The following is a 27786-nucleotide window of genomic DNA, read 5'->3' as shown; positions in this document are numbered from 1 at the left end:
CATTTTGACAGTTACTGAGTATCAGGTTTAATTTTGATAAAACAGACTCTTCTTGCCTTATAAAAAAGTTTATGAATGGGAACTATACCTCCTTCTATAAAGTTATCTGTACTATCAAAGTATGGACTCTTCCATACAAACCAAACTGTTACCAGTATTTGTCAGTAGAGTTTATATCTTACAAACCCAAAACACCTGACAAGGTATTAACTCTTAAGATTTGATACACACCTACACTTTGAAATCACTTCATACCACAGAGGGCTACTACCTCATCCTAAAGCAACCGAACTATAAAACTCAGCTGAAGCTCCAACTCAGCGCTTGTGTATACAGAGCACTTTCATAATACGACCAGCTAGTTGGTATAGTAGGAAGAGCCTAAAGGTTGCTTTTGATCCTTGGGTTTGTATTGAGCAACAGCTGTATAAAAGGCTGAGATATTAACTCTTCACATGTCTGGAAATACGGCAAGAGAAGACATCTTACTGTGCAGATCACTGTCACTGCAGATAGCCTGCTAAGGAGCTAATTATACCCAAAGTTAATTCGCAAGTAAGTTCATTTTTGTAGGTCAGTTTGTAGGGCACAGAATTTTAAAATGGAATAAACATATACATGCTATGACTTTTTCCGTAAAGAAAGAAATTAATAAAATATTGACTTTTGCAAATTTTCTAGCATAATGAAAAAATACATGTTCACTTCAACACAATAGAAAAAGAAAAGCTAGGCACCATAACCTATTTACAACACAGCTACAGTCCCTGATTGCAAAGCACTTAGCTCTAACAACTAATCAGTCCCTTTCAATTCAATGGGGCAAGTATGTGTATGTGAGTAAGTGCTTACAAAATTAGTGCCAAAGTTAAAAATAATCCAGTAAATGGGACCTTCCTAATAGAATGGATCCCTTTTTCATTTAATTCTTTTATGGCAGTAATACCACCAACTTCACTGAAAAAAGAATTCAATTCTGATAGTTTATTAAGACATGGGGTTTTAATTCACTTGAAACGAATGTAAAAAACTGCAGAGTTCTGTCCTGCATTTGGTGCTATTCAGTTTTTTAATACTGTGGATGACAGAATATTGTATTTATTTTTTTTAAAATCAGTAGATGACACTAAACTGCAGGTGCTGCAACTGCTCAGAGGGAAACAATTCAAAACAGACTTGAGTAAAATGGAGAAATTGTCTGATATCAAAAGCATGAAGTTAGCTGAAGGCCAGTACAAAGTATTATACTTGGAGAGGAAAAAGCAAATGCATACTGCAGTGACTCTGTTTTAACATGGGGTTTGTAGGCTACAGACTGTATCCTTAATACTTTACTGTTGGGGGAGGGGGGGAAGGCAAAAAAAAAAGCATCATTGCAGAAGGTATTACACAGGGTATCATATATATGGCACATGACATAACTGTTCCACTTTTATACAACTAATAGTTCCACTGGTTGCACTAATAAAGTCTCAGCTGGAGCACTCTGTTTAACACGGGGAATTAGACATCAGTAAAGATGTCTATGAACTGTATATGAATTGGCACAAGCGCAAAGGAGAGCAACTACAGTAATTCCAGGTCTAGAAAACAAGACTTAGGAGGACAGACGAAATTAAATCCTTTTTTCTTTATTCTAGAAAAGACAAAAACAGTAGAGGTAGGAAGATGCATGATAATAGCCTTTAAATTGATTACTTTTCATATATGGAGAGAAACCGATAAATACCTTAATCATATTTTATGTATTTAGTTTGCAGAAATAAAGATTTAGGTAGGTCTTGCAGGGAGTGGGAAGCATTCTAGTGATGAGAACAGTAAAAACTGTAATTGTCTGCATAAGGACGCTGCAGAAACCACTATTAATAAGCATTTTAAAAACAAGTTAGCCAGACATTTGCCAGACAACCCATGTATATTGATCCTAGAGCGTCCAAATTACTTCTGAAGGTGCCTTTCAGCCGTACACAAGAAAAGTTTTACTCAGACTTCACCTCCATAAAAAAATTAATGTGACATAATTAGTAGAGCTTTTATATGCACTTTTCTGGTCTTAGCTGACACTGAACACTGATCTAGTTCTTATATTTCAATGCCACATACACAGTATAACAATTTCTAATTAATTATTGGGACGCTATTCCTATCCAGCTGTTCACATACATACGAGATCCAAAGGATAGATTTAACACAGTAGATTGGTGACCATCCAAACTGGAGAGAAAATATTCCTGAAATACTAAGGAACAAAATATGACCTGTTTCACTACTAATATGTAGCAACAAGACCACAGTACGCAGATGACACAGGTAAAGCTGTCTCCTTGTATTCAACAAAGAACAAGCCACAACACAAAGGAAGTCAGCCATGAAATGTGTGATCCCTGGGCCCCAAATCCCGTACTGACCTGTATACCTTCAGTTTGTTAAAAGGAGTTCCACCCAGTACTACTGCTCAGTACCTAAAATGCCTCAATTATACAGACTTTGTAAAAGAAAGGCTTATTTTAACTCAAGAGCTCAATTCAGTAAATATGAAATAATGCCTGTGCCTAGTAGCACATTATTTCCAAAGGCTCTTTTCTTCTTCAAAATTATAGCACTCTATCCTAGCCAAGCCACTATAATAGCAAAAAGTAATGTTGTACTATTACAAGCAAACTGAAAATACCAGCACTAACAGAATTTTAAGAGTACATAATCAGGTTAAAACTAGAAAATGAAAACTAACATTTCCTCTAATTTGAATTACTTCTTGAAATGCTATAAACTTCAATTAGACAATGATAGGCTAGTTTTCTGGTTTGGGTTTTTTTTTCTGCTGAGGCTTCTCTGTTGCTTAAGAAAAAACACAGAACAGGATCACTAATTAGGAGGATACTCAGTATTTAATTTTATCATTTAATGTTTCAAGCTGTAGCTTCAAATTACTTACTGTACATCTTCTGGATACTACTTTGAACAGGATATTATGTTATATGGTATTGTGCAAACTCTGCTGAGGTATCTCTGTACTGTATTTCACAAACATAAACAAACCAAATCCCACAACATGGTGTGAGCTGAGACAGTAACATGCCCCCTTCCACAAACAGAACAAAGGTATAGAAAAGATGAAATAAAATAGTAATTTTTGAGGAGCCTTATTTGCATCCCAAAAAGCAAGGATTGGTCCTGTTAATCATGACAACTGGCTGAATTTGCAGATTATGTAACATTAGCTGAACACGTGCTTAGGACTGTTACAAATCCAGACTCAAACACTGCAAGTTGGGCAGTGAAAAATTAAGACACACTGGTGTCGAGTTATAAAAAGTACAGTTTAAGCACAAAATAGTTGCATTAACTATTTTCTTTTAATAAACCAAGCAGAAAACCAGAAACTCTACCATATGTTTGAGCCTTTAAATCAATATAAACCTCTACTATCTGAGCAAAAAAGTAACCTGCAAGAGTGATAGATTTTCATCTTCTGCATGGGACAGCTACTAGAATGCTGAATATACATTTATTTAGATATAATAGTTCAGACAATTGACGAATGACCAAACTAAAGTCTCCTGGATTCAGCAACAGGTAACATTGTAGAGACTACTTTACTTTCCAACCTGATGCATGTTATTCTTTTCCCTCTAGTTTTTCCCTAGTCTTTTTCCCTCCTTACTCAGATTCTGTGTCAGTCTTTCCAGAATGAGCCGCCTTAGAGCTAGCCAGCAGTTTCTGACAAAAAATTCTTGATTTCAAGTGAGGACTACCACATTCTCTGCAAGTATTTCTGCCAGTGGAATAGACAGTCAGTCCTTCTCATCCTACTGTAGTGAATACATACATACATACACATACCTCCATACACCCCACCCCATACTTATATATCTGTACATATAGTCACACACAAACACACATGTGTAGTAGTTCAAACGATGTCATTAACATACTCAGATGTAAAAACCCTGGGTTTCAGAACTTTCTCTCTATATTGTGCAGAGAACACATGATATAAATCCACCTCAAGTAAATCTTCTGCAAAGCAAGCTAATTCCTGCTTTAGGATGTAAGCCTCTCTTTCTGGTTTGCTAATTTAAACACATATACACAAAACGTCTAGCTTCTGTCCCAACATTGAAGACTGAAAAGATCTTTAGGTTTGAAACCATTTCTGGCTCGTTTCTACAGTTTCTCCCTTTGCATTTAACTCGGGTTATTTCTTCTCATTCATGGTACCTAGGGATGAGTGGTGAAGGCAATAAGACACGAGACAAGTCTCCCTGTTCCACCACTAACTCAAACTTGATGTCATTCCAGAATATGAGGAACAACAATAAAGACAAGTGAGGCAGCAGGCATCCCAAGCTGAGCAAAAACATGGCTCAGTCATGCACTAGGATACCACAACTGAGAAGAGAGAGTTTTCTGCATTCTGTGACCCAGAAAAATAATTGAATGAAAATGGTAGTGGCTCACCACAGATGAGCTTGGGGGAACAGTAGCGCCCAGCTCTGCCAAAGTTCTGCTTGGGCAAAAATAAAAAGGAATTTTCACAAGAGCTTTCAACCCAGTAAAATTTGATGGGTTTCCACACAGATGCCCAAAAGCTCACCCTGACAAACAGTAAGTAAGCTTCCTGATACGTGCCAAGACACTAACTTATTCAAAGTGCAGAAGGACTGTACCTTCTCAAATAAATTATTATAAGAAAATTTTAACTTAATCAAGAAATAATTCTCAGAAATACCGGACTAGTTTCACTAAAGTGTTGCAAAATAATCACATGCCAAGTGTGGAAAATTTCAACCACACATGGGTAAGCTGGGGAACCTCAGAAGCAATTGGGAAAATAGTCTTAGATTGGGAAGTATTCGGCAATCTTAAATACAGTCATCTTAAGTATAGGCCTCTCTCCTAACAGAACACTGGCTGTGATACTTCAGTTTTATTCTGAACTTAATATTAACCTAAAAAAAAAAAAAAAAGCAGCTTAAATAATCTAACAACACTCCTCCAGATAATTTTTGTTAAAAAAACACAGCAAGAACTACAGAAAAAAAAACTACTCACACATATCATTTGACAAACTGAATATAAATGAGGCTAGCGGATAAGTAATTACCCGGGAAAAAACCCAGTAACAACAAAAACCCCGAACAGTAGTGGTAAGATATTAAGTACAAATATACCTTGTCCTTGAGGAACTCCGTAAAATTCAGCAGCTATCCTTGCTGCTTCCTTACGGTTTCCTTTCACAATGTAGAAATGACTAAGTATAGCGAGGCTGATCTTCACAAAAAGTTTAAAACAAAAAAGTGAAAGTATAGTAAAGTAGACATTGGATAGCTGCTGGGCAAAAGGGCGACTTTCTTCTATGACAGTCATTGCTGCAGCAAAATCTCTCTCAGTGTTTGGGTAGGGCTCTCAAATGTGTTGATAAGATCATATGGCTTCAGCCAGGCACTCTTGGGAACAACTGGTCCTGAGGAAAGAAAATATCAGCTGGTCATGATGCTTGCTGCTCAAAATATGACGATTATTTATACTGTACATAGTATTGAGTTCACTACCGCTCCTGCTAGCCTGGTGATATTCAAGTGGGATGGAATATAACAGACACAGGTTCCAAGACCCTGGATTGTAATTGTTCCACTTAAAAGGTCTGTTTCATTCCAAATTCTGCATTTCTAATTCATTTATTTACCCTATTAATACATGTTTAAAAATACACTGTCAAAAGTATTATTATTAAGAACTACAATTTCAGATACTAAACTAGGTAACTCAGGTAATCAGTTTTTGCTAAAATAAGTTCTCCTGCTTCTTAAGTACAATTACTCTTTTGTGCTACTTCATTTTATGTTAGACTAATATTTTTTTCTTACAAAACTAGAACCACATCAGTAAATACTTGAAATACACATTAATAAAGAAACAGAGATTTAATATATACCGGCTTTGACAGTCTCTTATTATTTTGTTCAGGCTGAATGAAAATATCTAGTATACATGGCTTATAGCATTATACAAAAAACAGTATTCAGAGCAGATTATAAGAACCAAACTCCTAGATATTTTTATAAATAAAATCTTGGCGCATCTAAAATTAAATTAATTAAAATGTAATTAAAATTAAATAAATGCAATGGTAAATATAAAACATGGAAAATTTCTAATGCTTATGATACACATTTCATTGTGCTGCATCGTATTATTTTAAACCTATGACAGGCTTTATTTCTTGGCCAGTTTTAGAGAGGGGAATCTAAATTCCTCAGATTTTTTAAGAATGAATTTGCTTATATACCGTAAAGTTATTACTCACAGTCATCAGCAGTTACGCACAAGTTGTTCCATTAGTGTGAGTAATTGCTGAGTAAATAATGGTGTCACAACATGATACAAACTGAGCAGCTACAGGACAGAACTAGATTCCTAAGTAAGCTATAACCCTAAAATAAAGAATCATGGCAGCATAGGAAAGGGTCTTGTTCTAAACTTTTATATTTCCTTTTAAATAAAAGAAATAGCGTCTTGAATTGTAGTTTGAAGTACTCTACCCATAGTAATCTTAAACTGAAACACTCTTTCTATTCTACCCTGGATTCTCTTGTTTGGTGGTCAGAAAAAAACCATTTTAGAATGTTGGCAACTGTCCATCAGGAACAGAGGGTATGATCCAAATGTCACTGCATCCACAGATACCCCTGACTTCAATGAACAGCATAGCAGACATTAAGGATATGATACAAAATCATGTTTCTGAAAGGAGAGTGGCAAAATAAAGAACCTCTTATCATCTGGCTCCAGGAGTAATTTATTAGACTAAGAAACTATAATGTTTTCTGGAAACTACATTCAAATAAACCTATATAAATGAAGAAAAGACAATGATAAAAGGAAATGTGCTTGGAAATAAATATCAAGATTTTTAACAGACAGGAACTGAATTGTACTTATCTTGAGAGAAACAGACATTCAGTCTTTTTCTTTGAAAAAAATTTAATCCACATAGAAGTCAAAACAGTAACTAGAAAAGGCAATTAAAAGGCAGTTTACACTGTAAACTATCTTAGTCTGTGAAAAAATATATGCATTTTCTCCTAAATTTCATTTATAGACATTTTCTCATCCAGCCAGAATAGGAACTGCTCGCCTCATACCATAGTTAGAAGCAGGAGTGAGTACTTAAAATGCCAGATGAAAATCCCTTTTATATTTGGCACATTGTTATCTGACACTGAATTGAGGTGTCATGTTTTCCATAAGGATAAATAGGCATTATGTTCTGAGCCACCACTGCCAATTTCCGTTTCAATCATTAACAGAAATTATATTTTCCTTAGTAACACATCCAGTGTTGGAATTTCTTACTTCTTCTGTATTTCTACTAGTAGTATTAAGCTTAACTCAATCAGTCCACAGAATTCCCCAGCCATCTTAAGTACCTGTTTTGCAAATTTACCACGCAGAATAAGGAAGAATCATAATTATCTTGTGGAAAACCCTTTTCTTCTTTATAGTATTTTACCTGACCCCTTTTTTCCCTGAATCCACATTATGTCATCTAGTAAATGTGCCTTCTCATCTGGACTTCTCCCATGTTTTGTTAATTAACAAAATAGTCTTTCTTTGTAGAGGCAAAAATCCAAATAGCAATTACTATAACAGCTGGAGTTAACAGCAGTACTCAGAGTTAATCTTCCCCTTACAATACTGTTTCTTGCTTCTTATAAGTGCAGTAGATAAATTACTGAAAATAAATTTCTTAGTTGTTAGGTTGTCTTCTTCAGGTTGAATTTTTCTGTAAAGGGTCAACAAAAATAACAAAAACCTTCTCAAAAATAAGGCTGTGGATGCATGTAACATTTTATAAGTGACCTTTCAAAAATCCTCATTGATCTATAAAACTTCTGCTTTTAGAAACAACGTGAAAATTGAGTAGGAGGATTATTCCTGTATCAAAGCTCGTCTTCTGTCCTCTCAAAAATTTCCCTCCTCAGCTATAATCTACATAAAAATGAAAGAAATCAAGAGTTTTGAGAATTTCAGTTCACACACGCTCATAAGAAGCTGGCAAAATTACTCTCCTAATAATATTTCTTCTTTTTTAAAGCTCTATAACTCATATGTGCCAGCTTAACTGGAAACTCTCCCAACTGCACAGAACAACCAAGTTTATCTTAATCCAAGGCTACTAAAGCTCTGCAGAAATTGCCATTACAGCTTGTTGGCAAACCCATGCTACCAGGCACCCAGTCGTGAAAACTGCTCAGACGGTAACGCTCACACGGCATTTTGGAAGAATCAACAATGTGAATACTGAGCGTTGAACACAAAATAGCTGAGAGCAAGCCCATGCAGACTGGGAGAACCAGGAACAGAAAGCTACAGATGTTGTAACGGAAATCAGAAAGTAGAAGCATAAGTAAATAAATAAAGGATCTGACAGTCAATGTGATGCCATGAAAGACTGTAAAAAATAATACAATACTGAAACTAATTAGGTATCTAATAATTCTTCTTTTAGTACAAAATTTGGATAACAAACCTAAATAAAATGAAATATTGAATGTTCATTCGCTTAATGGCTACAAAAGGGATAGCATGTAAAATTTTTCTAACATTTAAGGTTTTATCATAGCACACAGGAAAATGGCACCAAGCTACACTGCAGATAAACAATATTAGGATTTTTGTTTTGTTTTAAAAACATAGTAATACTGTGACAGGCAAGGATCCCCCTAGCTTGACATACTAGCATATTCCCAGCAAATAAAACAAGAACAATGTAATCATTTCTCTGGTATGCTTTCCCCATTTCTGGCAATTAACTATTTTAATTTTAAAACCATTTAAAAAACATCAAATGCTGGAATTTATGGTCTTCAATTCCCTTTTAATGTAGCTTGGTCCGTTAGCATTTCTAAAGAACATAACCAGTATATTCAAGATAGCAATATTGCCATTTATAATGACTATAAAAGTGGTTAATTTCAAACTCCAGTGCTCAGACTAAGTAGCCTACCCTTTAATGCCTTACTGTGTAGTGCCCAAGTGCAGAAACAAAGCATTCAGCAGTGGCACCTGTTTATGCTAATTCAAACTGATGGTGAAATCTACTGCAATTTACCCACAACCTAAGTGAGTAACTTTTAGAAAAAAGTATGCTCTATCTTCTATGATTAATTACATAACCACATTAATAAACTCTTTATTTTATTCTGGCAATTTTTCCCCAACGCTTTAGAAGACTGGTGTGCTTAATTTTCAGTAAGGCAAGACACACAAGACAAATAACACAACTGATAGAATATTTAGTCTTTAAAGGCATTTTTTAATATCAAAGACTTTAAAACCCTTAGAAATACAATTTCTTTATAGCATATACTGTGTCTTTAGTTCTGGAAAATATACTTACTTCTAATTAAATCTTTTAAAGTAATATATTTAGATTAGATTAATATAGGCTATAGAAGAGTAATTATACACACGGCATAAATTCTGTTACAGTTAGTCTTAATAGTTTTCTTCAGTATTTTGGAGATGCATCTAAACGTCTGAAAGTGAGAATGTTTTTTTAAAGACGAGATATGCAACACAGTATAACGAATTATTTGTATGACACTTCACCTGCATGTCTTTCTCCACATATAAGAGATGTGGCTAAAAATACACAAGAAGTTAAGACAGTCATCCTGGTTTTGAAACTTCTGGCTAATAACAAATGTAACAGAAGATAATTTAATGAAATAGGATGCCAGGCAGAGGAACGGGAACTCTTAGGTGCTTTGAAGAATACATTATTTTACACATTATAGACAACCCACCAGGAGAAACTTCTAAAACAATGACCTCGAAACAGAAAGAGTTTTAAATAAAATCAGTAAGAAGCTACTAGTTCTAGTATCAAGTTTCTGATGTAAGTATACAATGCTTGATGAAGGACTCAAAAATGCTGAGAAGCCTGAGCTACTAAAAAGGCAATGTCTAATTCAGCATGAAAAATGACCTGCTTAGTGACCTGCTGACTTGTATTTTAATAGGTGTATGGGATGCTAGTCCTCAATACTTAAAATTTTATCTGACTCATCTGAAGTTATTGAATGTAGTTTATGTCATTTCCTCCTTGATGTACGTTAAGCAATTTTTTCTATTATTTCCTATTCAAAGTATTTGAACTGAATAAACCTAGACAGAGAGCAACTATTTTAAAACACATTTGCTCATATATGTTGTTATGCAAAATATTGCCTTAAGTTAACATTGAAGGTAAGACAAAAAGACAGACACACCATAAAACAAAATTCAAAAAATATTAAACGTTCTTTTCAATAATACCCTTCATAAGTTAAGGATATTATGCATCTATGCTTAGGCATAGAAAAACAAACAAATCGTATTTATCTGATAGCTACACGAAATTCAGAAATTGGAGTGACTGGAAGACATCAAACAGCTGCTGAGTCCTTTTCCAAACAGGAACTCAAGCCCATTAGCACAACCCAGACACTACTCTTTCTTTGTAAAATATGAAGAGAAGCGGCAGCCAAAGTACAGACTTTGTGCTACTGTTTTGGAGGAATGAAAAGAAGAAAAGTGAGAGAACACAAACTTTGGTCCAGAAAAGACCAAGCTCGGTTCAGACCTGAACTGCTTTTGCAACCCTGTTGCTATCCTTAAAAATTGTACGGACTTACCCGACCACATGACAAAGCCATATTCTCAGCACAAAAACTTCAGAGTTGTGTTGCCAATTGAAGCAAACACAACACTGTAAAACAAACAAATGAAAGGCCTACATCTCCTTTTTACAGCTTTTCTTCCTGAAGAAAATTAATGCCATGTCTATCCAGAATCTACACAAACAATGCAGAGTGAAGTTATAACTTATATCTGAAGTCATGTTTCATTCAGATTTCTGCAGTTCTCATAATTCATGCTAGTCTCCTCATCACCCAACTAAAGACCTTAACCAAAAGTCTCTTTCAAAATGCAATGCAATGACATCTTAAATGTCGTAACAGGGAAAATCAGAGTAAGTGTTGTAAAACATGTCACCCTCCTCCTCTTAGTAGTCATGCTCTGACTTTTGACATTCATTCTACCGAACAGCTATGTATTTAGACACCATTCCTTTTCTCTCATAAGACTACGAAACACACCAGTTCATTTAAAAAGCTTTAACGCACAAAAATTTATCTTATACAAGTTTTGTTACATATATAGTTTCTCTATGTATTTTGGTGTAGCACATTATTTCCGTCAGTTCTCAAACTGCTCCAGAAAGTCCAAATTCATGCCTTTGGGTGGATACGATAGTACTTTTTTTTTTCCCCTGCACTGTATTAAAATCAGTGCTCTGATACAGTTTAGGTTCTATACAAATCAAGTTCTTCTGGTACATGGATGAGGCAACCTTTCATTTGTAACATCATGGAAAGTTTGCTTATTCAACCGCTAACTTTTGCTGAATTTAAACTGGTTTTATTCAGGTGTTTTGTCTTTCCTGTCTGTTGAAAATACTACTCCTATCTTAGAAAATAGTTCTAACATACAGACTTGCATATCTGGATTTCCAGAGAACGAAATTACTGGTCAAGGATTTAAATATCAATCAGTATCTCTAGACATAACAGACATTCTCTATATCGCATGTATTTTAAAACAAAAAAAGTAACTCAGATATTTAAGCAATTATGAAATTCCAGTTTTCTAACTTTCTCAGTTCTTTGAAAGAATACACAGAAATTTTAAAGCTGTATCACTTTGTTATACAACCACTGGATAGCTGCTTCTCACAATGGTGATAGATTCCACTCCAACTACAAATCTAATATCAAACAATCCCTGTGATCAGCAACATTATCACAGGAGCATGCTTGATCTGCTTAACCAGTCCATCTAATCACTGACAGTAAAGTTCTATACAGAAGGGAAGCAGGTATAACCGACCTGCTTACAAGTAAATTCAATCTGAGTTCTGCTAAGAAACCTAGTAAGTTTGTGCTACAGTATTTGTTGCAGTCCTCTTTGGATAACTACCACAACCCAATTATTACGCGTATTACAGAAGAAGATTCCAAAATAAGTCATGTGTGTGCTTGGAGACATTACTAAAACCAGAAACGTGTCAGACAGCAGGCACACACAGCCTGCTGACAGACAAACTCTAGCAAATCTTACCCCCCAGGAGTTTAAAAAGTTACCACCTCCAGCTGCCCATTCCATTCCTCAGCTAAAGGTTCCTGCCCCTCTTTCTCCCTTCCTGGAAATCAACAGGAAGGAATGTATATTGGTATTCAGCCACTTCAGTTCAAAATCTGGCAATTTAAACTGTTGATGAGTTTAAACTAACCTGCTGGACTTTACACTGAAAAAAAAACCACTCACACACCCTACCACCCATTCTGCTACAGAGATAGTAACCTCTTGTTAAAAAGTAGTAGCAAATTATGAGGGGAGAGTAATGTCAAAATGCACATACAAGCTGCCTCTTAATAAGGATATTTAGCTGTAATTTTTGATGGCTCAATGTACTGATGTGCCTCTATCAGTAAAACATTGAAGAGTCTCCTCATTTTGCATCTCTTTCCCTTTGTATAGTTCCTTTCTTGGGTCCAAACAAATGTTTTCATCACCAACCACAAGCCTATAGAACTTCACAGATTCCTTCTGCAGCAACTAACTCACCCTCTTCCTTAAGTATGTGGTACTACAGCTACTATGCTTTTGATATTTGAACTAGCTTGACAGAACTAACTTTGCTATTTCTCATTTCTCTGGTAGGCAGTGCAACCACCCTATTAATCTAAATTCATGTAACTAACTAAATCTGTAACATTCAAATACCAGAAGAGCCACGATGTGCAGATTTGGTTTTCATCACATATACAGTTAGTACATGAGAAATGAACTTGACAGAAATTTTCTGTTTCAACTGACAGTTTTCAAAAGACCAGATTTGCACCTGTAACTAATACCTCTCTGCCACTTTGAAACCTAGACAGACCTCTTCAGCTGTTTGAATTAATACTACGTGAACTTATGAAACGATTTTGGATCCATAGTAATTTTTTATTTATTTATGTGTAAGACCTTTACATCATGTCATCAAGACGAGACAATTGTGAACTATTCTAAAGAGAAAAGTTTGCTCGAAACATTATCTCTGAGTTGTGAATGTTTTCTGTCACCAATTTGAATTCCTTTCAAAATTGTTAATTTTATTCTACATTATAGTCTTTTAATTTTTCTTTAATCATTTAACTGATTTTTTTTTCTTCATTACAAACTGTTTCTAAAAACAGAGAAATCATCTGTTTCCTTTAACTTTATACCCCCTTTCCTCAAACTTTTGCCAGGTTTTCTTCTAGACTAAGTAAAAGTGGTTTCATTTGTCTCCTTTCTGTGTAAAATATATTTTGGTGCCTATGAATGGTATTAATAAAAGGAAATTACAAAGTCAATTTCATGACTTGGTAGGGATGAGAGTTAAAAGATTATTCTGCAAGCATATGTCACTATACGCTGACTCCCATGGCTAGTGTTCATATCAGAAAGGTTTTTTCCATCCACTAAAATTGGTATCAGTTAAGTGATATCATCATGACAGAGCTAGCAAAACATTCTTTTCCTCAAGCTGAGGCATGACAGTCTCTGCTTGGTGATTTTACAAGAGACATAAAAATACTCTGTGATGAAGAACTTGTAACTGACTTACGGAATGAGGTAAAACCAGAGTGAGGTGGATCAGTAGCACACAGGCTTCTTGCCACAGAATGCAAAGCACAATGAAGTGTGAAAGCTGCAGCTGAATCAGTGATGTATGAGAACTTTAACTAACGTGGCTTTGTATGCCATGGAATGGGCAATAGCAAATCTGCCAGGAGCCAAAAAATGAACTGTGTTGGGCTCCAAAACATAGAGTTGGTTTTAGAGCCAAGAATAGTTGGTTCCATCTCCAACGCAGCATTCTTATGCCACTTAATGAGGCAGTGTTATAAAATATCAAGTTCTTTCTGAAATCAGAAATTTAAAATTCCCTGAGATTTTCTTGCTGGAGGACCTGCAATAAGAATGCCGAAGCAAGTGAAAATTACTGTTTGCTTATCTTCTTATTCTCCATACTTTGTAGATCCAAAGCAAAAAAATGGAGGTGAGAAGTTTAGAAACAAAACCCCTTCAACGCAGTCCAGAAAGACTACTTCTCTCTGCCACAGCCTTTCCAGACCAGTTGTAAAAATGGCCCACCAAAAAGAAGTGTTAACCAAAAGGGGGCTGTTGCAATAGAGACAAAATTTCCCGTCTTCATCTGCATACCCAGAGCTGCCTAAGACGCTGTGTGTTGCTACTGTCTCTTAAAGAGTTAACATTTCAATAATTAATAAAAGAAAATGCAATAAAGGATTTAGACATTTATGGTAAAATTTAGGAAGTATGTACATGGCCCTAGACCAAAAAAAGTTACCTATACAGTCCTCATCTAACTAGCTAGATGCCAAAGATGCCATAGGCACCTAAACTTTCACCTGTAAAATTAGTTAGAAACTTAAACCCCAAGAAGGCTGAAGGTGCTACCACCTGGGCTGAAGTTAACACCTCCCCTTCACCTGGAATTCACGAACCATACACCCCAAACTGTCAGCTCCCTCGAAGTTCCTATCTATGTGTACCACCTTAGAACCAATCTGACTTCAGCGGAAAAACAAAGAACTCATAGCAATCTCTGTTGATGGTCAATGTCAACACTTGCCATTTTGTTTATAGATGATTAAAGGAATCACTCACTAACTCGAACATCAGAGTAGAAACATAACCAAAGAAAGCAAGCTACTCTCAGAAGACTACTCTAATCATCAGCTGCTGACTGGTACCAATCCTGTTGAAGTGCCGACACTATAAAAAAAGAACACGATTAATAGATCAAAGAGTGCATAAGAACACAATTCCAAAGTCGGATAATTCCAGGGAAGGACAGGAAAAGAAGGGAGAATTCTACGTTTCAGACCTGCTCCCAGTTCCATCTCTGCATTTTGTTCAATTAGCTTGTAATGAAAAATTATGAAATTTCTTCAAGTAAGAACCAGCCTGAGTGCTGCCATGCTGGTCTGGGCCTGAGTACACTGCTCAGGCATACTGAATACCTTACACCACTGCATCTTGGAAATGGTCTCCCAAACATTTCTGCCTCCCCAAGATTCCATAAATTTGTTTTCATAATTATAGTATTTGATCCATTCAGACTAACACAACTTATTTAGCTGACAGTGACTTCTGACATTAATATTATGCCACTATTCTTTACAAAAAGAACAGATTTTATATTTTTCACAGAACAATTTGGAACTTACCAGCAAAGAGCTATTGTGAATAATCCTCTTCCCTTCTTCCTTCACAACTGCCTTGTTTCAGAATTTTTCTCCTCTTTTGATTTTGCAAGATTTCAGTCATTAAAAAGCTACAGAAGGTTTCTTAGTTCTGAGACAGTAACAGATCAGTCCTTGAATAAACTACACCATCTGTCTTCCCCTGCATACTGTGCTTCTAAGTGACATTTATTTAACGGTTCTACCAAAATAAATCCAAAACTACATGAGCAACAGCCATATTTATTCATTGTCTTAAAAACATGTTAACATGAATTTGGCTAAACTTTTTGATTTTGGTCTTCTTCAGGTACTTGACTGCTGCTTTGGAAATTTCACTACTTTACTCCTGTAAGTTCTGCCTTAGTTACTTAAGTTTTCCCCAACAGTAGAGTTGTTTAATAGCTAATGAAAAACTCTAAATAGCAACTATAAGAACTAAAAGCAAGAGCAAAGGCAATTAAGCCATTTGTTTGTAGATACAAGAAAAGACTAGCGTTCACATTTGGAACTAGCTTTTTGATTATAGCAGAGATTTCACAACTTCTGAAATGTTCAGGTTCCTCAGTCTACAGTAAAAGCTTCCTTGTTGCTTCTAAGTCTTCAAATACTTTGGTGAAAAGTACCCACTTTTCCGTAACAGTTATCCAAGGTTTCAGTAACACTACATTCCAGACCATAAATCAAAAACCTTTACCTCACAACAATTAATGTTTTGAATAGCAAATAAAAACATAAAATAAAAACAAGCCAACAAAAACCTTTACACAAGAAACTCTGTGTTTCTGGAACTCTTCTGGAATATCAGGAAGATCGAGAATTACCAAATGCAAACCGGCAAAGAGTTTATCATCAGAACATTGCTAAAGCGCCTATCCACTTTGGGCCTGCGACTGATTTCATTATGGCAAATGCACAGACACACAGAAACCAACAGCATATTGGAAAAGAGGTTCCCAACTGCAAGGAATGTCCCCATAGGTACCTTCACATCCTACATTTAATAATAGTGCTAAACAGAGATGTGCTACAGATACTCAAGCAGGGTGGAAACGATCTTTTTCCTCTTCCATTCCCCACGTTTGTCTGCAAAGATTTTTCTTCCCTGAATCACAGACCTGACTCTCAGTTACAGGGGAGGAAAAGAAACAGCACGATCATTACCGAACATATGTATTTCAGAAAGGCCCGAGAGTACACACCTTCTTCTCCCTATCCCTTCAGTCACCATGAGGCCTTCCACCTTTTTAGACCCCTGTATCTGAGCTCCTGTTCCTACTCCCGCTATTTACAGCATTGGAATCTTAGGGCTGGGAAGAGCAATTTAAATATAAGTGAACCACTGCTGACACCTGTTGTCCGCCCCGAGAAATCGGTGTTAATCAGGCCTGGTGTACTTAATATAGTGAAACATGGAAAAAAAAAAAACATTGTACAGGCTCTCTCTCCCCCCAGTTCTCAGACTCATAATGTTGCAGGTCCAGGGAGCAGGAATGGGTGCCAAGTAGGCGCCTAGAAACCACCTCACTACATAAGCTAAGCTTTGCTAGCACCAATTTGAAGTGAAATTTCAACCAGCTCGGAGGAGTAAGGTGAAAGACTGCCTCATCCTGCAAACGGTGTGGGATCACTGAGCCATCTGGTAAAGAAAAAGGATTCCAATGACATGCCCAGCTACTAAATAACACTTCTAGACAAGATGATTTACATACTGAGTATGTATGTAACAAAGTGGAAATGAATAGGAACACCCTATAGGAAACAAGGTAGTGAATGGCAAGGCACAATACCAGTGAAAGCAAGATACAGACATCAAGTGAAAAAAAAAGCCTGCACCTCAAATGTTATTTACATTTTATTACATAAATGCAAAAACCCAACAGAGCTACAAATACCAACTTCCCTCTAAAAACGAATGCCTTAGAAACATAGCAGGTGGCAAACAATTACTTCACAATAAATGCTCCAACACGTAACAACCCATTTTTTCCCCGAAGTTATGAAGAAACTAGGACAAGAATATATACTGCTGGCATTAATGGTGAGAGTACCAAGCAGGGACTCCGAGCAGCCCTCCATCAGGGGCCGCTCCCAGGGGACACAGACGTGCCTCCACCACGCGCTGCTCTGAGGGGCCACGGCTGTGAGCGAGCACCGGGGACCTTCCCACAGCCACGCGGGAGGCAGGCAGGCCGTGGCGCCTGCTCACAAAACGAAAATAAGCCACCCACAGCTAAACACGGCACAACCAAGTGGGCACGTCTTATCTTCAGGTGTTCTTTTCTTCTATAAACCAGACCGACGCAGAAACACCGTACAGGCCCTTTTACGGAAAGTCAGTCACCTTTGATACGCGGCAGCCAAAGGGCACAGCGCATTTCTTTCTCCAAACTCCCAAGTTTGAGAGGTGCCCGAGAGGGTGCGGGTCTCAAAAGCAAAACCAACGGCTAGCCAGTAGGAGCAGACACGGGGGGCGGCAGAGGAACCGCCGGGAATCAGGTGGGCTGCGAGCTACGGGGCCCACCGCCACCCCGCCGCCCGAGGCGGCCCCTCAGCGCAGCCCAACGGCTGACGGTGGCTGGCCAGCGGCGGAACGGACGGTGAACCGCCCCCGCCGCGGGCGCAGGCGCGGTGCGGGAGGCGCGTGCCCCCGCCCCTGCTGGGCGGGCTCTTCGGCGAGGCCACGCCCCTCCCCGCCGGCCGCGCGCGCGCGCCGCTTCCTCCGCGGCCCCAACGTAAAGCGCCGCCGCCCGCTTCCTGCCGCGTCCCAGCGCTGCCGGAGGCGCCCCCCCACCTCCGAGCAGCGGCTAGAGCCTGGGAGCCTGCGCGGCGCGGCGGCCGGGCCGAGCGGGGAGATGAACACGGTGCTGTCCCGGGCCAACTCGCTCTTCGCCTTCTCTTTGAGCGTGATGGCGGCGCTCACCTTCGGCTGCTTCATCACCACCGCCTTCAAGGAGCGCAGCGTGCCCGTCAGCATCGCCGTCTCCCGGGTCACGCTGTGAGTGCGGGCGGGAGAGGGAAGGGAGTGGCGGAGGAGGGCCGGGCCGAGCCGGGCGGCGGCTGCCCGCTGGGGAGGGGGAAGGTTTGTCGGGGAGCTGCGGCTCTTCCCCGGCTGCCCGCCGAGGAGCGGCTGCCGGGCGAGTAACGGCCGGGGCGCGCGAGGGGACGTCAGCGCCCGGCTGCGGGACGGCGCAGACGCAAGCGGAGGCCCGCCGCCGCCGGAGCTCCTCGCTGCTGCCGTTCCGGCGGCCGCATCGGCGGGGGCCGCGGAGGTCTCCGCTTCCTGCCCGCTCCCTCGCTCCCCTCTGGGCCAATGAGGGAGCCCCACGACGGTGCTCCGCCGCCTCACGCCCAGCCGGGCGGGAGCTGGGGCGGCGCCGCCGCCGCCCGCGTTGGGCGTTTCGCGGGTGGTCGGCGCGTTAAACTACTGAGCTGCTGAAGGTGCCGGTGAGGGCCGTTGCGTTGAGGCGTGTGTGCTTGCTTGCAGACACCGGTCGCGTCCTCTGTAAGGGGGCGGTGACTTACAGGGGAGTCGAGCGAACTGCTTTTGACAGTTTTGAGGGTGCAAGGACCTAAATGAGCATACGGTTTATCTCCTTAGCACCTTTTTTTTTTTTCATTAGTAATTCCCTTATATTTTTCCACTGGTAACATGTTTTTCTTTTTGCAAGCTTTGTGACACTAAACTGACTGGGATGGCTTATCTTCCTGTGAAATGCACCGGGTGTAGAATATGTAATACCACATCAAAAGCATGTTGCCCACATGACACAATATGTCGATGCAAACCTCTGTTAGGGGAACCTTTTTTACAATTTTTTTTTTTTTTGAAACGGAAACTGTCACAGGAAACTTCCATCAAGTTAAGTGTGTATGATATGGAGGGCTGTAGTTTCACGAGCAGTTGAGCAGCTACTACTGCCACCAAGAAGTGGAGGTCTTTGCTGCTGCTTCTAGCCACATGGTCCTTTACCAGAGCTGTACAGGTGAATGGGGCTCACAGGATACTGAGCTGTTTTAACGCAACTAATGAGTTTGTTTAGTTTGGTTTGGCCAAAGTAGTGAGCTGAAGCAGCTCATGGAGCTTTGGACCACCCCAAGGTACGTGGCAGGAGTGGATGGCTAGCAGCAGGGTTTGAAAGGGAGGCGAATGCAAATAAAGAGTGGGAACTGCCATTGCCTTTTGGATTGGTTTAATATCTCAGGAAAATAAACCCCATATTTATGCTAGACTGAGGATTGCAAACAGCTTAAAACCAGCGTAAAAGCACATTTTTGAGTGTTCCAGTGAACTTGACATATATGAGGTAGCATACTAATGCCTAATTTGGATGAAATTTATAGTGCAGTGCCAGTCCCTTCTGTGATACACAGATCTGGTATTAATGAGAGGCATTATACCTTAGTTGCTTTTCTTGAACTTCTGAGAAGTTCTGCACACCCCAGGCTTAAGGCCCGTTACTGCACCAGATTGACAGTGATTCTGAAATGAAGTCAAGTGCTTGATAAGGGTTACTGCTTAAAAAGATTTTGCTTTTTGCAAAAGGATGGAAATTCATAGCAAGGCTTAAAATGGGAAGCTTTGGTGGTGTTTTTCTTAACTACTGCCTCCATAAGTGTTTTTTCTGCTGGTAAACTTTTTTTTCTTTGAGATTACTAAGCTTAGTTTTAATGAAATGATATTTTAATGGACTAATTTTCAAACTGGAATAAATAACTAAGAAGTTCATAATTCATACAGTTATCATAATAATATCAGCATAGCTGATTACCAGCCTGCTTATGGTATTCCTCTTTGTAGAGGGTAAGTTTGGTAAATTGATAAGCTTTGTGAATACGTATGAAAATATCTGCTGTGTCTGTTATTTTCTAGTTTCTTTTTCTAATGTGGTTTAGTGTGGCAATGTCAGATCTTCCTCCAAATGTGGACTTGTAATAAAGTCTTCCAAAACGATATGATTTTCCATAATGTAGAAGAAAATAAGCATTTTCTTTATACTGCTACTTAAATATATTCCAGTGAGAAATCTTGTAAGTTGTGTGAACTACAAACCTAAACTCTGTTTTATCAGAATGGTTGGAGTGTCTTGTATGAGACTGAGCACTAGAGGCTTTTTTTTATGGAAAGTTGAGAAATAATATTGAAAATGGTTGCCAGCAGACAGGTATGCTGCCGGTGTTCCAATCAGCTTTATATATTTGAGGATAGCTAACACATAATTTGCTAAAATGAAATGTAGCGCAGTTTAGGTATGGATAGATACAGATTTTTATTAACAGGAAAAAGTCTATAGGCTATTTGTATAACGTAGACTACTGTGGTGACAAGGACTGTCGTTCAAAACTGGGGCTTCATAATTTCTGGAAGGCAGGTTTTGTTTTGTAATGCTGATTTATATTTTAGCCAAAAGTATTTAAAAGAAAGTACAGAAAATGGATGAGGGAAATCTGTAATAAGAATAATAATTTATGTAACACATGAAAGAGAAATAATGAGAAAGGATAATCTTGTGTTTTGTTTTGTCTTAGAAAAAATGTAGAAGATTTCACTGGACCTAGAGAAAGAAGTGATCTGGGATTCGTCACATTTGACATTACTGCAGATATCCTTAATGGAAAAAAGGGTTTGCGAACGTTTTGAAATAAGAACATCTTGACATCTATTTTTGTTACCTTATAATCTTCAGATATTCAGGACTTGAGGAAAACTAGCAATTTGTCTTAAAATATAAATTTAAGCAGTGAAAAGTAGTATTTTACATAGCTAGGGAGGTAAGATAGAACTTGGAATAGCTGTTCTGTCTCTAGTAGATGATAACAGGGCAAGTTGTTGTCTCTTTTTTTTAATGCCTGTTTTTAAAATCAGGCTCTATAGTGAAGTGCACTGTATCTAATAATGGGAAGTGCAGTTTAATATCTGGACAGTATTACTGTGATGTTTGTATTGGTGGTTTGAGGTGTGAATTAATTGTAGGGTTTATATAACATACTATTTTGACTGTCATACTGAATCTAGAAACTCCGATGTACCTTTCAAACTCATTTTGTTGTGAGGCTTTCAAAGTTCTGGCCACATAATAGTTGCATACAAGTACCTGTCTTCCTTTAAAAATAAAAAGACATTGTAATCCTTTACTTGCTTAGATGTTAAACTGTCAAATCTTTAACACTGAATAGTATGAAATTCATTGGGAAGCACATGAGGTACTGCAAAACTACTTTTTGGCCTCTTTCTCATTGCTGTTACGTTTTTGCAATGTTTCTTTTGTATTTCTCTGCTTCCCTGTTAGTCTGTTTTTTATTGCGGAAAGAGGGTTGTGCGTGGGTGTTTTTGTTTGGTTTTGTTTTGGCTAGGGTTTTTTGACAGTAGGAGGGAATCATTCTTAGGATTTAGGGTCTTGACATTAAAAAAATTCTGTGTTTTTCTGCAGATGTCAGTACCAAATATGAGGCGGCATGCTTTACCTCAGGTGATTACACTAAGCCTTGCTTTGCAGCTGGGCTGAGATTCCTCGGATTTTTCCCTGTCTGCTGTGTTTTGTCACTGTGTTAGGCAAGGCATTGATTACCTCTGTGTTTCTGTTTCCCTGTTTTGGAGAATGCTACATTGTGTAAGCAAACCAAACAAAATACAAATCTTGAATGCATGTGAACACTGAATAAACAGGTTAATCAGATTTGTGCCGGTGTGTGTTGCACAGGAATAAGAAGGATTTTTTTTTATCAGCTGGAAGCAGAGGAGGTGAACTCCTAAGTCCGAGTTTTACCTCTGAAATGCTTATACATATTAAAACAGAGACTAAAATTCTAAAGTAGATTAATTGAATTGTGTGCAGTGTATATAGGGGGAGGCAGACCCAGGCAGGACAGGACCTCTAAAAGAAATGTTCCTATACAAGCATTAGTCTGCAGTATGTGGACATAAAGATTGCATTGTTTCATGACTTTTAATAGTAACAGTAGTTTTAAAAATTTTTTTTTATAAGAACTCTGACTTAATCTTTCATGCCTGGCATAAATAAACCTTGCAGTGTGTAGAGTTGTAAAATACAACTTTCTGGTAGGTGTTTTTGGAGAAAATTTGCAAAGAGATACTGGTACATGGGCTCTCTTAACTAATGGAAACAAGTTGTTAGTCCTAGGAAGAATTAAATAAAATGACAGAAAAAGAAACTAGGGAAAGGAAAGGGGCGGAGACAGTTTTCACAAACTCTTTTTAGCTTACTTAATTCGTGGCTAACTTTAGCAAGTGTTAAGAAATCCTACAAAGGAGATCTTCAGAATCTTTGTTGTTTTGAGTTAGCTGGAGCTATTTTACTTGAACATTTTTTTGTCATCTATTCTTGCAGCAACAGCAGTTAACTATTTAATTCCTTTCTTACTTGCCTTGTGAATTAGCGGTTTAAAAACATGATTCAGTCTTGGGATGAGTGGAACAAGATAGAACAGATTTTTTAGGCTGGTTGGGGAATCTGTTTAATTTATTCTTTGAGATAGTGGCAAATAGAATAAAAAAGAGGACTGGGAAATAAAAGGTTACAGCTAATCTTTATTGTCAGTTGAAAGATCTTTTTCCTTAGCAGTCACACACAGTGCATTTTACTGCTAAATAAACAGACAAGTATTTAGAATATCAGCTTTATTATACTGACAGTCTCAAATGGCAGTCATCAGTTCTTTACTGTTGATCAAAAATCTGAGCAGAGTGTTGTTCCAGTCTAATAAGCTGACTTTCTTTGTAGCAAGTAGGTAATTAAATTTGCCAATTCCTGGTGTCCCTTCCAATATGAAGTACTTCCCATCTACTGACTTCTCTAATGTGGGTATTACAGGCTCTTTGAACTCTCTACACTCTGTCAATTTTGTATTTATATATTGTTTAATGCTATTGTATCTCAATCCACAATTGGATACCAGGGTTCTTTGATAGTATAAGTAATCGCTTTGAAGATATTTACTGAAGAATTCTGTCTTGCCTTTTATGTTTAATGTTTTATAATAGATTGTCTAGCAGTGGATTATGGTTACTAGCTTGCAGTGTCGAATATAGAACCCTTAAATCATTGGAGGAAATAGCCGTTAGATTTCATAAATAGTTAAAAAAACCAAACCAAAAACCTGTTGCTTTAATATGATTAAAATATATGTTAGAACTCCTGGAAGTGCTTTGATTTATAAATAAGATGAGGTATGTTGAAAGGTAAGAACTCACTGTAATTATCATAGTCTATTTAGATCTAGTACAAGGTTATGTAAGTACAATATGGTATTTTTCTTAACTCGCATACATCTGCAGAGTATATTTGACTGGAATGTTAAACAATTGTTTCTATATTTGTCTGCAGAATATTCAACGAAAAACAATGTAAGTATCAAAAAGAAAGTTGAAGCAATTACTCATTTTGTACTGCAGCTATTTTTAACATTCTGAAGCTCTGCTGGGAATAGTTAAGGCACCAGCATTTCCTACTAGCTTGGACTGGTTTTACTGGCCTTCATGCTTGTTATTTTCTTGACAGTTTAACTGCAGGGTGGGAAGTTCACCCTCATGAAACCTAACTTGATAAACTCCCAGCAGAGTGGGAGAAAAGTTTTAAGTGAACAACAAGGCATGTATTATAGTGGACTGTAAATGAGGTTTTTTTCACTTATTTGCTCTGTTCGTTTTACTTTTCCCTAACTTTCTGCAGTTGACTGCTGTTAGAAACAAGATATAGTGGCCTTTGGTCTGGCCAGGTGTGGTGGGTCTTTTGTTCATAGATCACAGAAGTGTTTGCCCATACCAGTTAGTGTAGCCCCATAATACATTTACGTTATCATGTCATACTTCTTAAAATAATTGGCCTTGCTACATCCTTTAAATTGGTTGCTGCTGATATTTCAGTTTGGATAGCTGAAGGCTTTTTTCACTGATCTGATAGGAGCTGTGTGGAGCAGCCTATGGAAATAATTTATTTTAATGAAACACCATGCTGCCGTGGTACCACTGAATTCTAGTTTAAGCTACTGTGGTCAGACTGCAAGGATATAGTGAAGGCTTGGGGTTTTTTCTTGACTTGCTACACAAAACTATCTCCCTACCTCTCCTTTTTTTTTTTTTTAGTATCTTAGTTATTTTATACATGTTGGTGGATATTGTGTTTGTACTAAAATAGTTTTTAGGGTTCTTTGTTAGAGTCTGGGACTTCATTGTCTTGTTTCGTCTTTTAGATTTTTTTCCCACATAAATCACTAGTTCTCACAAATGTTGAGAAATATTTTTCTAAATCATTCTATAAGGTACTAAACTAGACTGTTTAGCACCTAACTACTTAAAAGAACAGTATAAAGTTTCAAATATTTAAGAATTTGGGATCTGTCTTTTGAATTGTTCATACAATTCTTGGGATTACACTTGCAATTCAAGTAGAGACTTTTTCCATTAAAGTTGGAAAAATGTTGAATACCTAGACAGTGTCATGATAGCTCAATTTAAGTCCTTTATTTGAAACGAAGTCTAAATACTGCTTTAAAAGTGACTTACCTTTGCAATTCAAAAGGAAAACCCATCATACTTTGTAAGTCTTGGAAAGTTTATGACTCTTTAAAATGGCTTTCTTGTCTTCTGTTGAGCTGTTCTTTGTTTCCATTTATTCCATGCCACACTTCAGTGTGTAGTAGTATGAGTTTCCCTCCCTGTAAAGCATTATGTTGTTAAATTACTTATGGATTGCAAGCATGTAATTCAGGGTTTTTAGATGAATAATGCTATGAAATTCCAGTGACTGAATATGATCTTGTGAGGTACCTTGCTGACTTAATTACAATTGTATTTTTAGGCTCTAAACCAGGTGGTCCTTTGGGACAAGATCATGTTGAGAGGAGATAACCCAAGGCTGTCCTTAAAAGACATGAAGTCAAAGTACTTTTTCTTTGATGATGGAAATGGTCTCAAGTAAGTAAATCCTTTTTTTTTTTTTTTTAATTATTCATGGTGTCTTGATTTTCTTGCATACTTTGCATTTTATATGTGTTTTTATTGCTGTGGTAAGGTACCTATATTCTGTCTGATATTCTGTCAGTCTATTGCATCTTTGTAGTTTGATTGTTAGAAGATGACCTTGGGATACAAGATATCCTGTTTCTTCTGTAGACTAGAAGATGCACTGTTAATATGAGCAATAGGCTTCTGGGTTTCTGCTTCCAATGTTCTTGTCTGTGTAGAATTGGTTCTGTGATGCACTCAACTCCAAAGGAATTACGTAACAGTAAAAAAAAAAAAAGTTTTATCTGGAAAATTGGTCATACATCATGAAGGAACTACATAAAATTAAAAAGCCCATTGTTTCTGGATCAGGAAAACAATTTGTATCCTAATTTATTTGCTATTAGTAATTATTAAGTTGGTTAACTTGAGTATTTGTGCTGATAGTCTTTGTTGCTTTTGCAGGGGAAACAGGAACGTCACTTTGACTCTCTCCTGGAATGTTGTACCAAATGCTGGCATTCTACCTCTTGTAACAGGATCAGGACATGTGTCTGTACCTTTCCCAGATACTTACGAAACAACAAAAAGTTATTAAATTATACTGAATCCTAAGCAAGATATTTTTATACTTGTATATTGTGAATAAATTTTATTGAGGTTTCTTTTCACATCCCATGCAACTCTTCAGTGAAAGGTACTTAATTTCCTCAGGTCTAACAGCATAGGAAAAGGAAATGAAAGTTCAGGGGTTTTTTTAAATAAAACATTGAAGCTGAAACTTAAGGGAAAGGTAAATTGCAGAGTAATGGTTTGGGGGGGAAAACTGAGGAATTTTTTTTTTTTTTTTCTCCTGGCCATCTGGGTATAGATCTCCTTTTCTTTTAAATAAACATTTTTAAACCAGAAGATAGTCTTACTGTGGTTTTTTTGAGGTACTGTGATAATTTTTTAATCTGTGTAGAACTCAAATACACCTTCTGGAGTCAGTTTCTATGAGTGCCTGAAGGAAATGGCTATTCTGTTTTACAGCATTTTGCTAAATGCATGCTTAACGTGTTACTGTAAGGTAAGCTTAGTCCTTTCTAGGACTGCCAACAGCTACTTTGAAAACAGATAGTTTGTTATCTGTCAGTCAGCCTGTAGATCTTGTTTTGAGTGCCATTGATGTAGCCCACATGCAATTCTGTATTATAAAACACTTTAATAACTGCTTATAATGCAGGTAACTGGAAGAATAAAAAGAAATCTTTTCAGTGTATTAAGTGTAAGTCAGTAAGAAAAGTAAAAGCTTTAGGTAAAGAAAGACTGTCTACAAAGCAACCACTTGATTTTTATTGGGGTCTGCTCAGCAGGAAGAATGAACACACTTGTTCCAGAGGGGACTGGGACAACTGATATTAGAGTGGCCCTTCCATAGCAAGGAATGGGACAGATGTTCCCCAAAACAGTCTAGGAAAACATTTAAGAAATAGAGGATTTCCCATGGGAACATAGAGAAATTTAGACAGAGTTACCAGCTTGAATATGGATATGAGTCTACCTGCAAGTCTTCCTGATTTGCATCAACCAGGAAAGGTAGCAGGCACCTCTGCTGAAGAAGTGGCCTCTCTGCGGCTGCACGTCCTGCTCTTTGTGACCTCCTTCACCCAGCTACAGCCGCATATGCTTGCCATAGTTGGGAGGACAGAAAGAAGAAACAGGGTATGAGGATTGCCTCCTGGTGGTAATGATGGATTATACTTGATCAACTGGTGTTTCTCGCTCATCATGTATCCAGAAGGAGGAGCAGTTGCCACTATCACCTTCCTGACATAGTTCTTAATGTACACGTATATATTTAAACAAAGTATGGTAGAAGTTAATTTATTGCCAGATGTCGAATGTTCTGAATGTGCTGGGGACTTTCAAAAAGAGCAGACATAGTCCAAAATTAAAACTGAGGTTTTTTAATACTGCAAATCAGAAAAAATACGGGGAAAAAAGGTGAGAGCTGCAGTGTGACAAACCTTTCAAAAGAAGAGCTACACAAGATTGGAGCAGAGTCTTCCCCTTCGTTGCAAGTTCACCTAAGAGCTGATGGATTTTCAGGAAGCCAACTTGCTTTTAAAAAGGGATCTTTAGTATTTATGAATTATTCCTAAGTGACTATTTAGTACATTCTCCATGTTGGTGTATCAAGCAAAGAGGTGTTGAAAAAATTTCTAAAAAGTGCTTTGTCTTTTTACAAACAATTTTAAGTGTGAAAACTAAAAAATTATTTTCACAGGAATATTTTAGGACCATTTTTCATTTGTATCCAGCATATTTACATGAATTTCAGTTCTCTGAACTTGTGCTGTTTTCCACAGATTAGCATAATCAGCACACTGAAATAGATCCCATTTTTTCTGTGCTTTGATATCAAATGTATATATTGCTCTAAAAACTTAACTGTTATAAGAGAACTTAATACTGTTACACAGAAGG

At 37.7% G+C, this 27786-nt stretch overlaps 2 protein-coding genes across 3 annotated transcripts in view; one reads left to right on the top strand and one right to left on the bottom strand.

The window, feature by feature from the left end:
- ASB5 (ankyrin repeat and SOCS box containing 5) overlaps positions 1-17873 on the bottom strand; it is a 41285-nt gene extending 23412 nt beyond the window's left edge. The window contains exons 1-2 of one of the 2 annotated variants that reach the window (XM_050895572.1): positions 17698-17873; positions 5175-5467 (exon numbers count right to left, since the gene is read on the bottom strand). In XM_050895572.1, coding sequence (XP_050751529.1) covers positions 5175-5370 — 196 coding nt within the window. In that variant the 5' untranslated portion in view covers positions 5371-5467; positions 17698-17873. Of the gene's footprint in view, positions 1-5174; positions 5468-15338; positions 15385-17697 lie in introns of those variants that run through there. The other variant, XM_050895574.1, reaches the window with a different exon arrangement.
- A 265-nt stretch (positions 17874-18138) lies between these two features.
- SPCS3 (signal peptidase complex subunit 3) lies at positions 18139-26226 on the top strand. The gene is made up of 5 exons (XM_050895940.1): positions 18139-18351; positions 20883-20956; positions 23642-23718; positions 25172-25287; positions 25783-26226. The coding sequence occupies exons 1-5, from the start codon at positions 18209-18211 to the stop codon at positions 25913-25915; spliced, it is 543 nt and encodes a 180-aa protein (XP_050751897.1). The 5' UTR covers positions 18139-18208; the 3' UTR covers positions 25916-26226.
- The last annotated feature ends 1560 nt before the right edge of the window (positions 26227-27786 follow it).

This window comes from Gymnogyps californianus, chromosome 4 (assembly GCF_018139145.2).
Source record: "Gymnogyps californianus isolate 813 chromosome 4, ASM1813914v2, whole genome shotgun sequence".
Taxonomy (NCBI): Eukaryota; Metazoa; Chordata; class Aves; order Accipitriformes; family Cathartidae; genus Gymnogyps; species Gymnogyps californianus.
Note: the sequence above shows the minus strand (reverse complement) of the source record. Positions and strands in the feature narration are given on the sequence as shown.

Bases quoted from the DNA above. Each gene is read 5' to 3' on its own strand.
- SPCS3 (XM_050895940.1), top strand. From the start codon at position 18,209: ATGAACACGGTGCTGTCCCGGGCCAACTCGCTCTTCGCCTTCTCTTTG. The intron at 18,352-20,882 runs GTGAGTGCGGGC...GTTTTGTCTTAG, and splicing joins GCCGTCTCCCGGGTCACGCT to AAAAAATGTAGAAGATTTCA. The intron at 23,719-25,171 runs GTAAGTATCAAA...TTGTATTTTTAG, and splicing joins AATATTCAACGAAAAACAAT to GCTCTAAACCAGGTGGTCCT.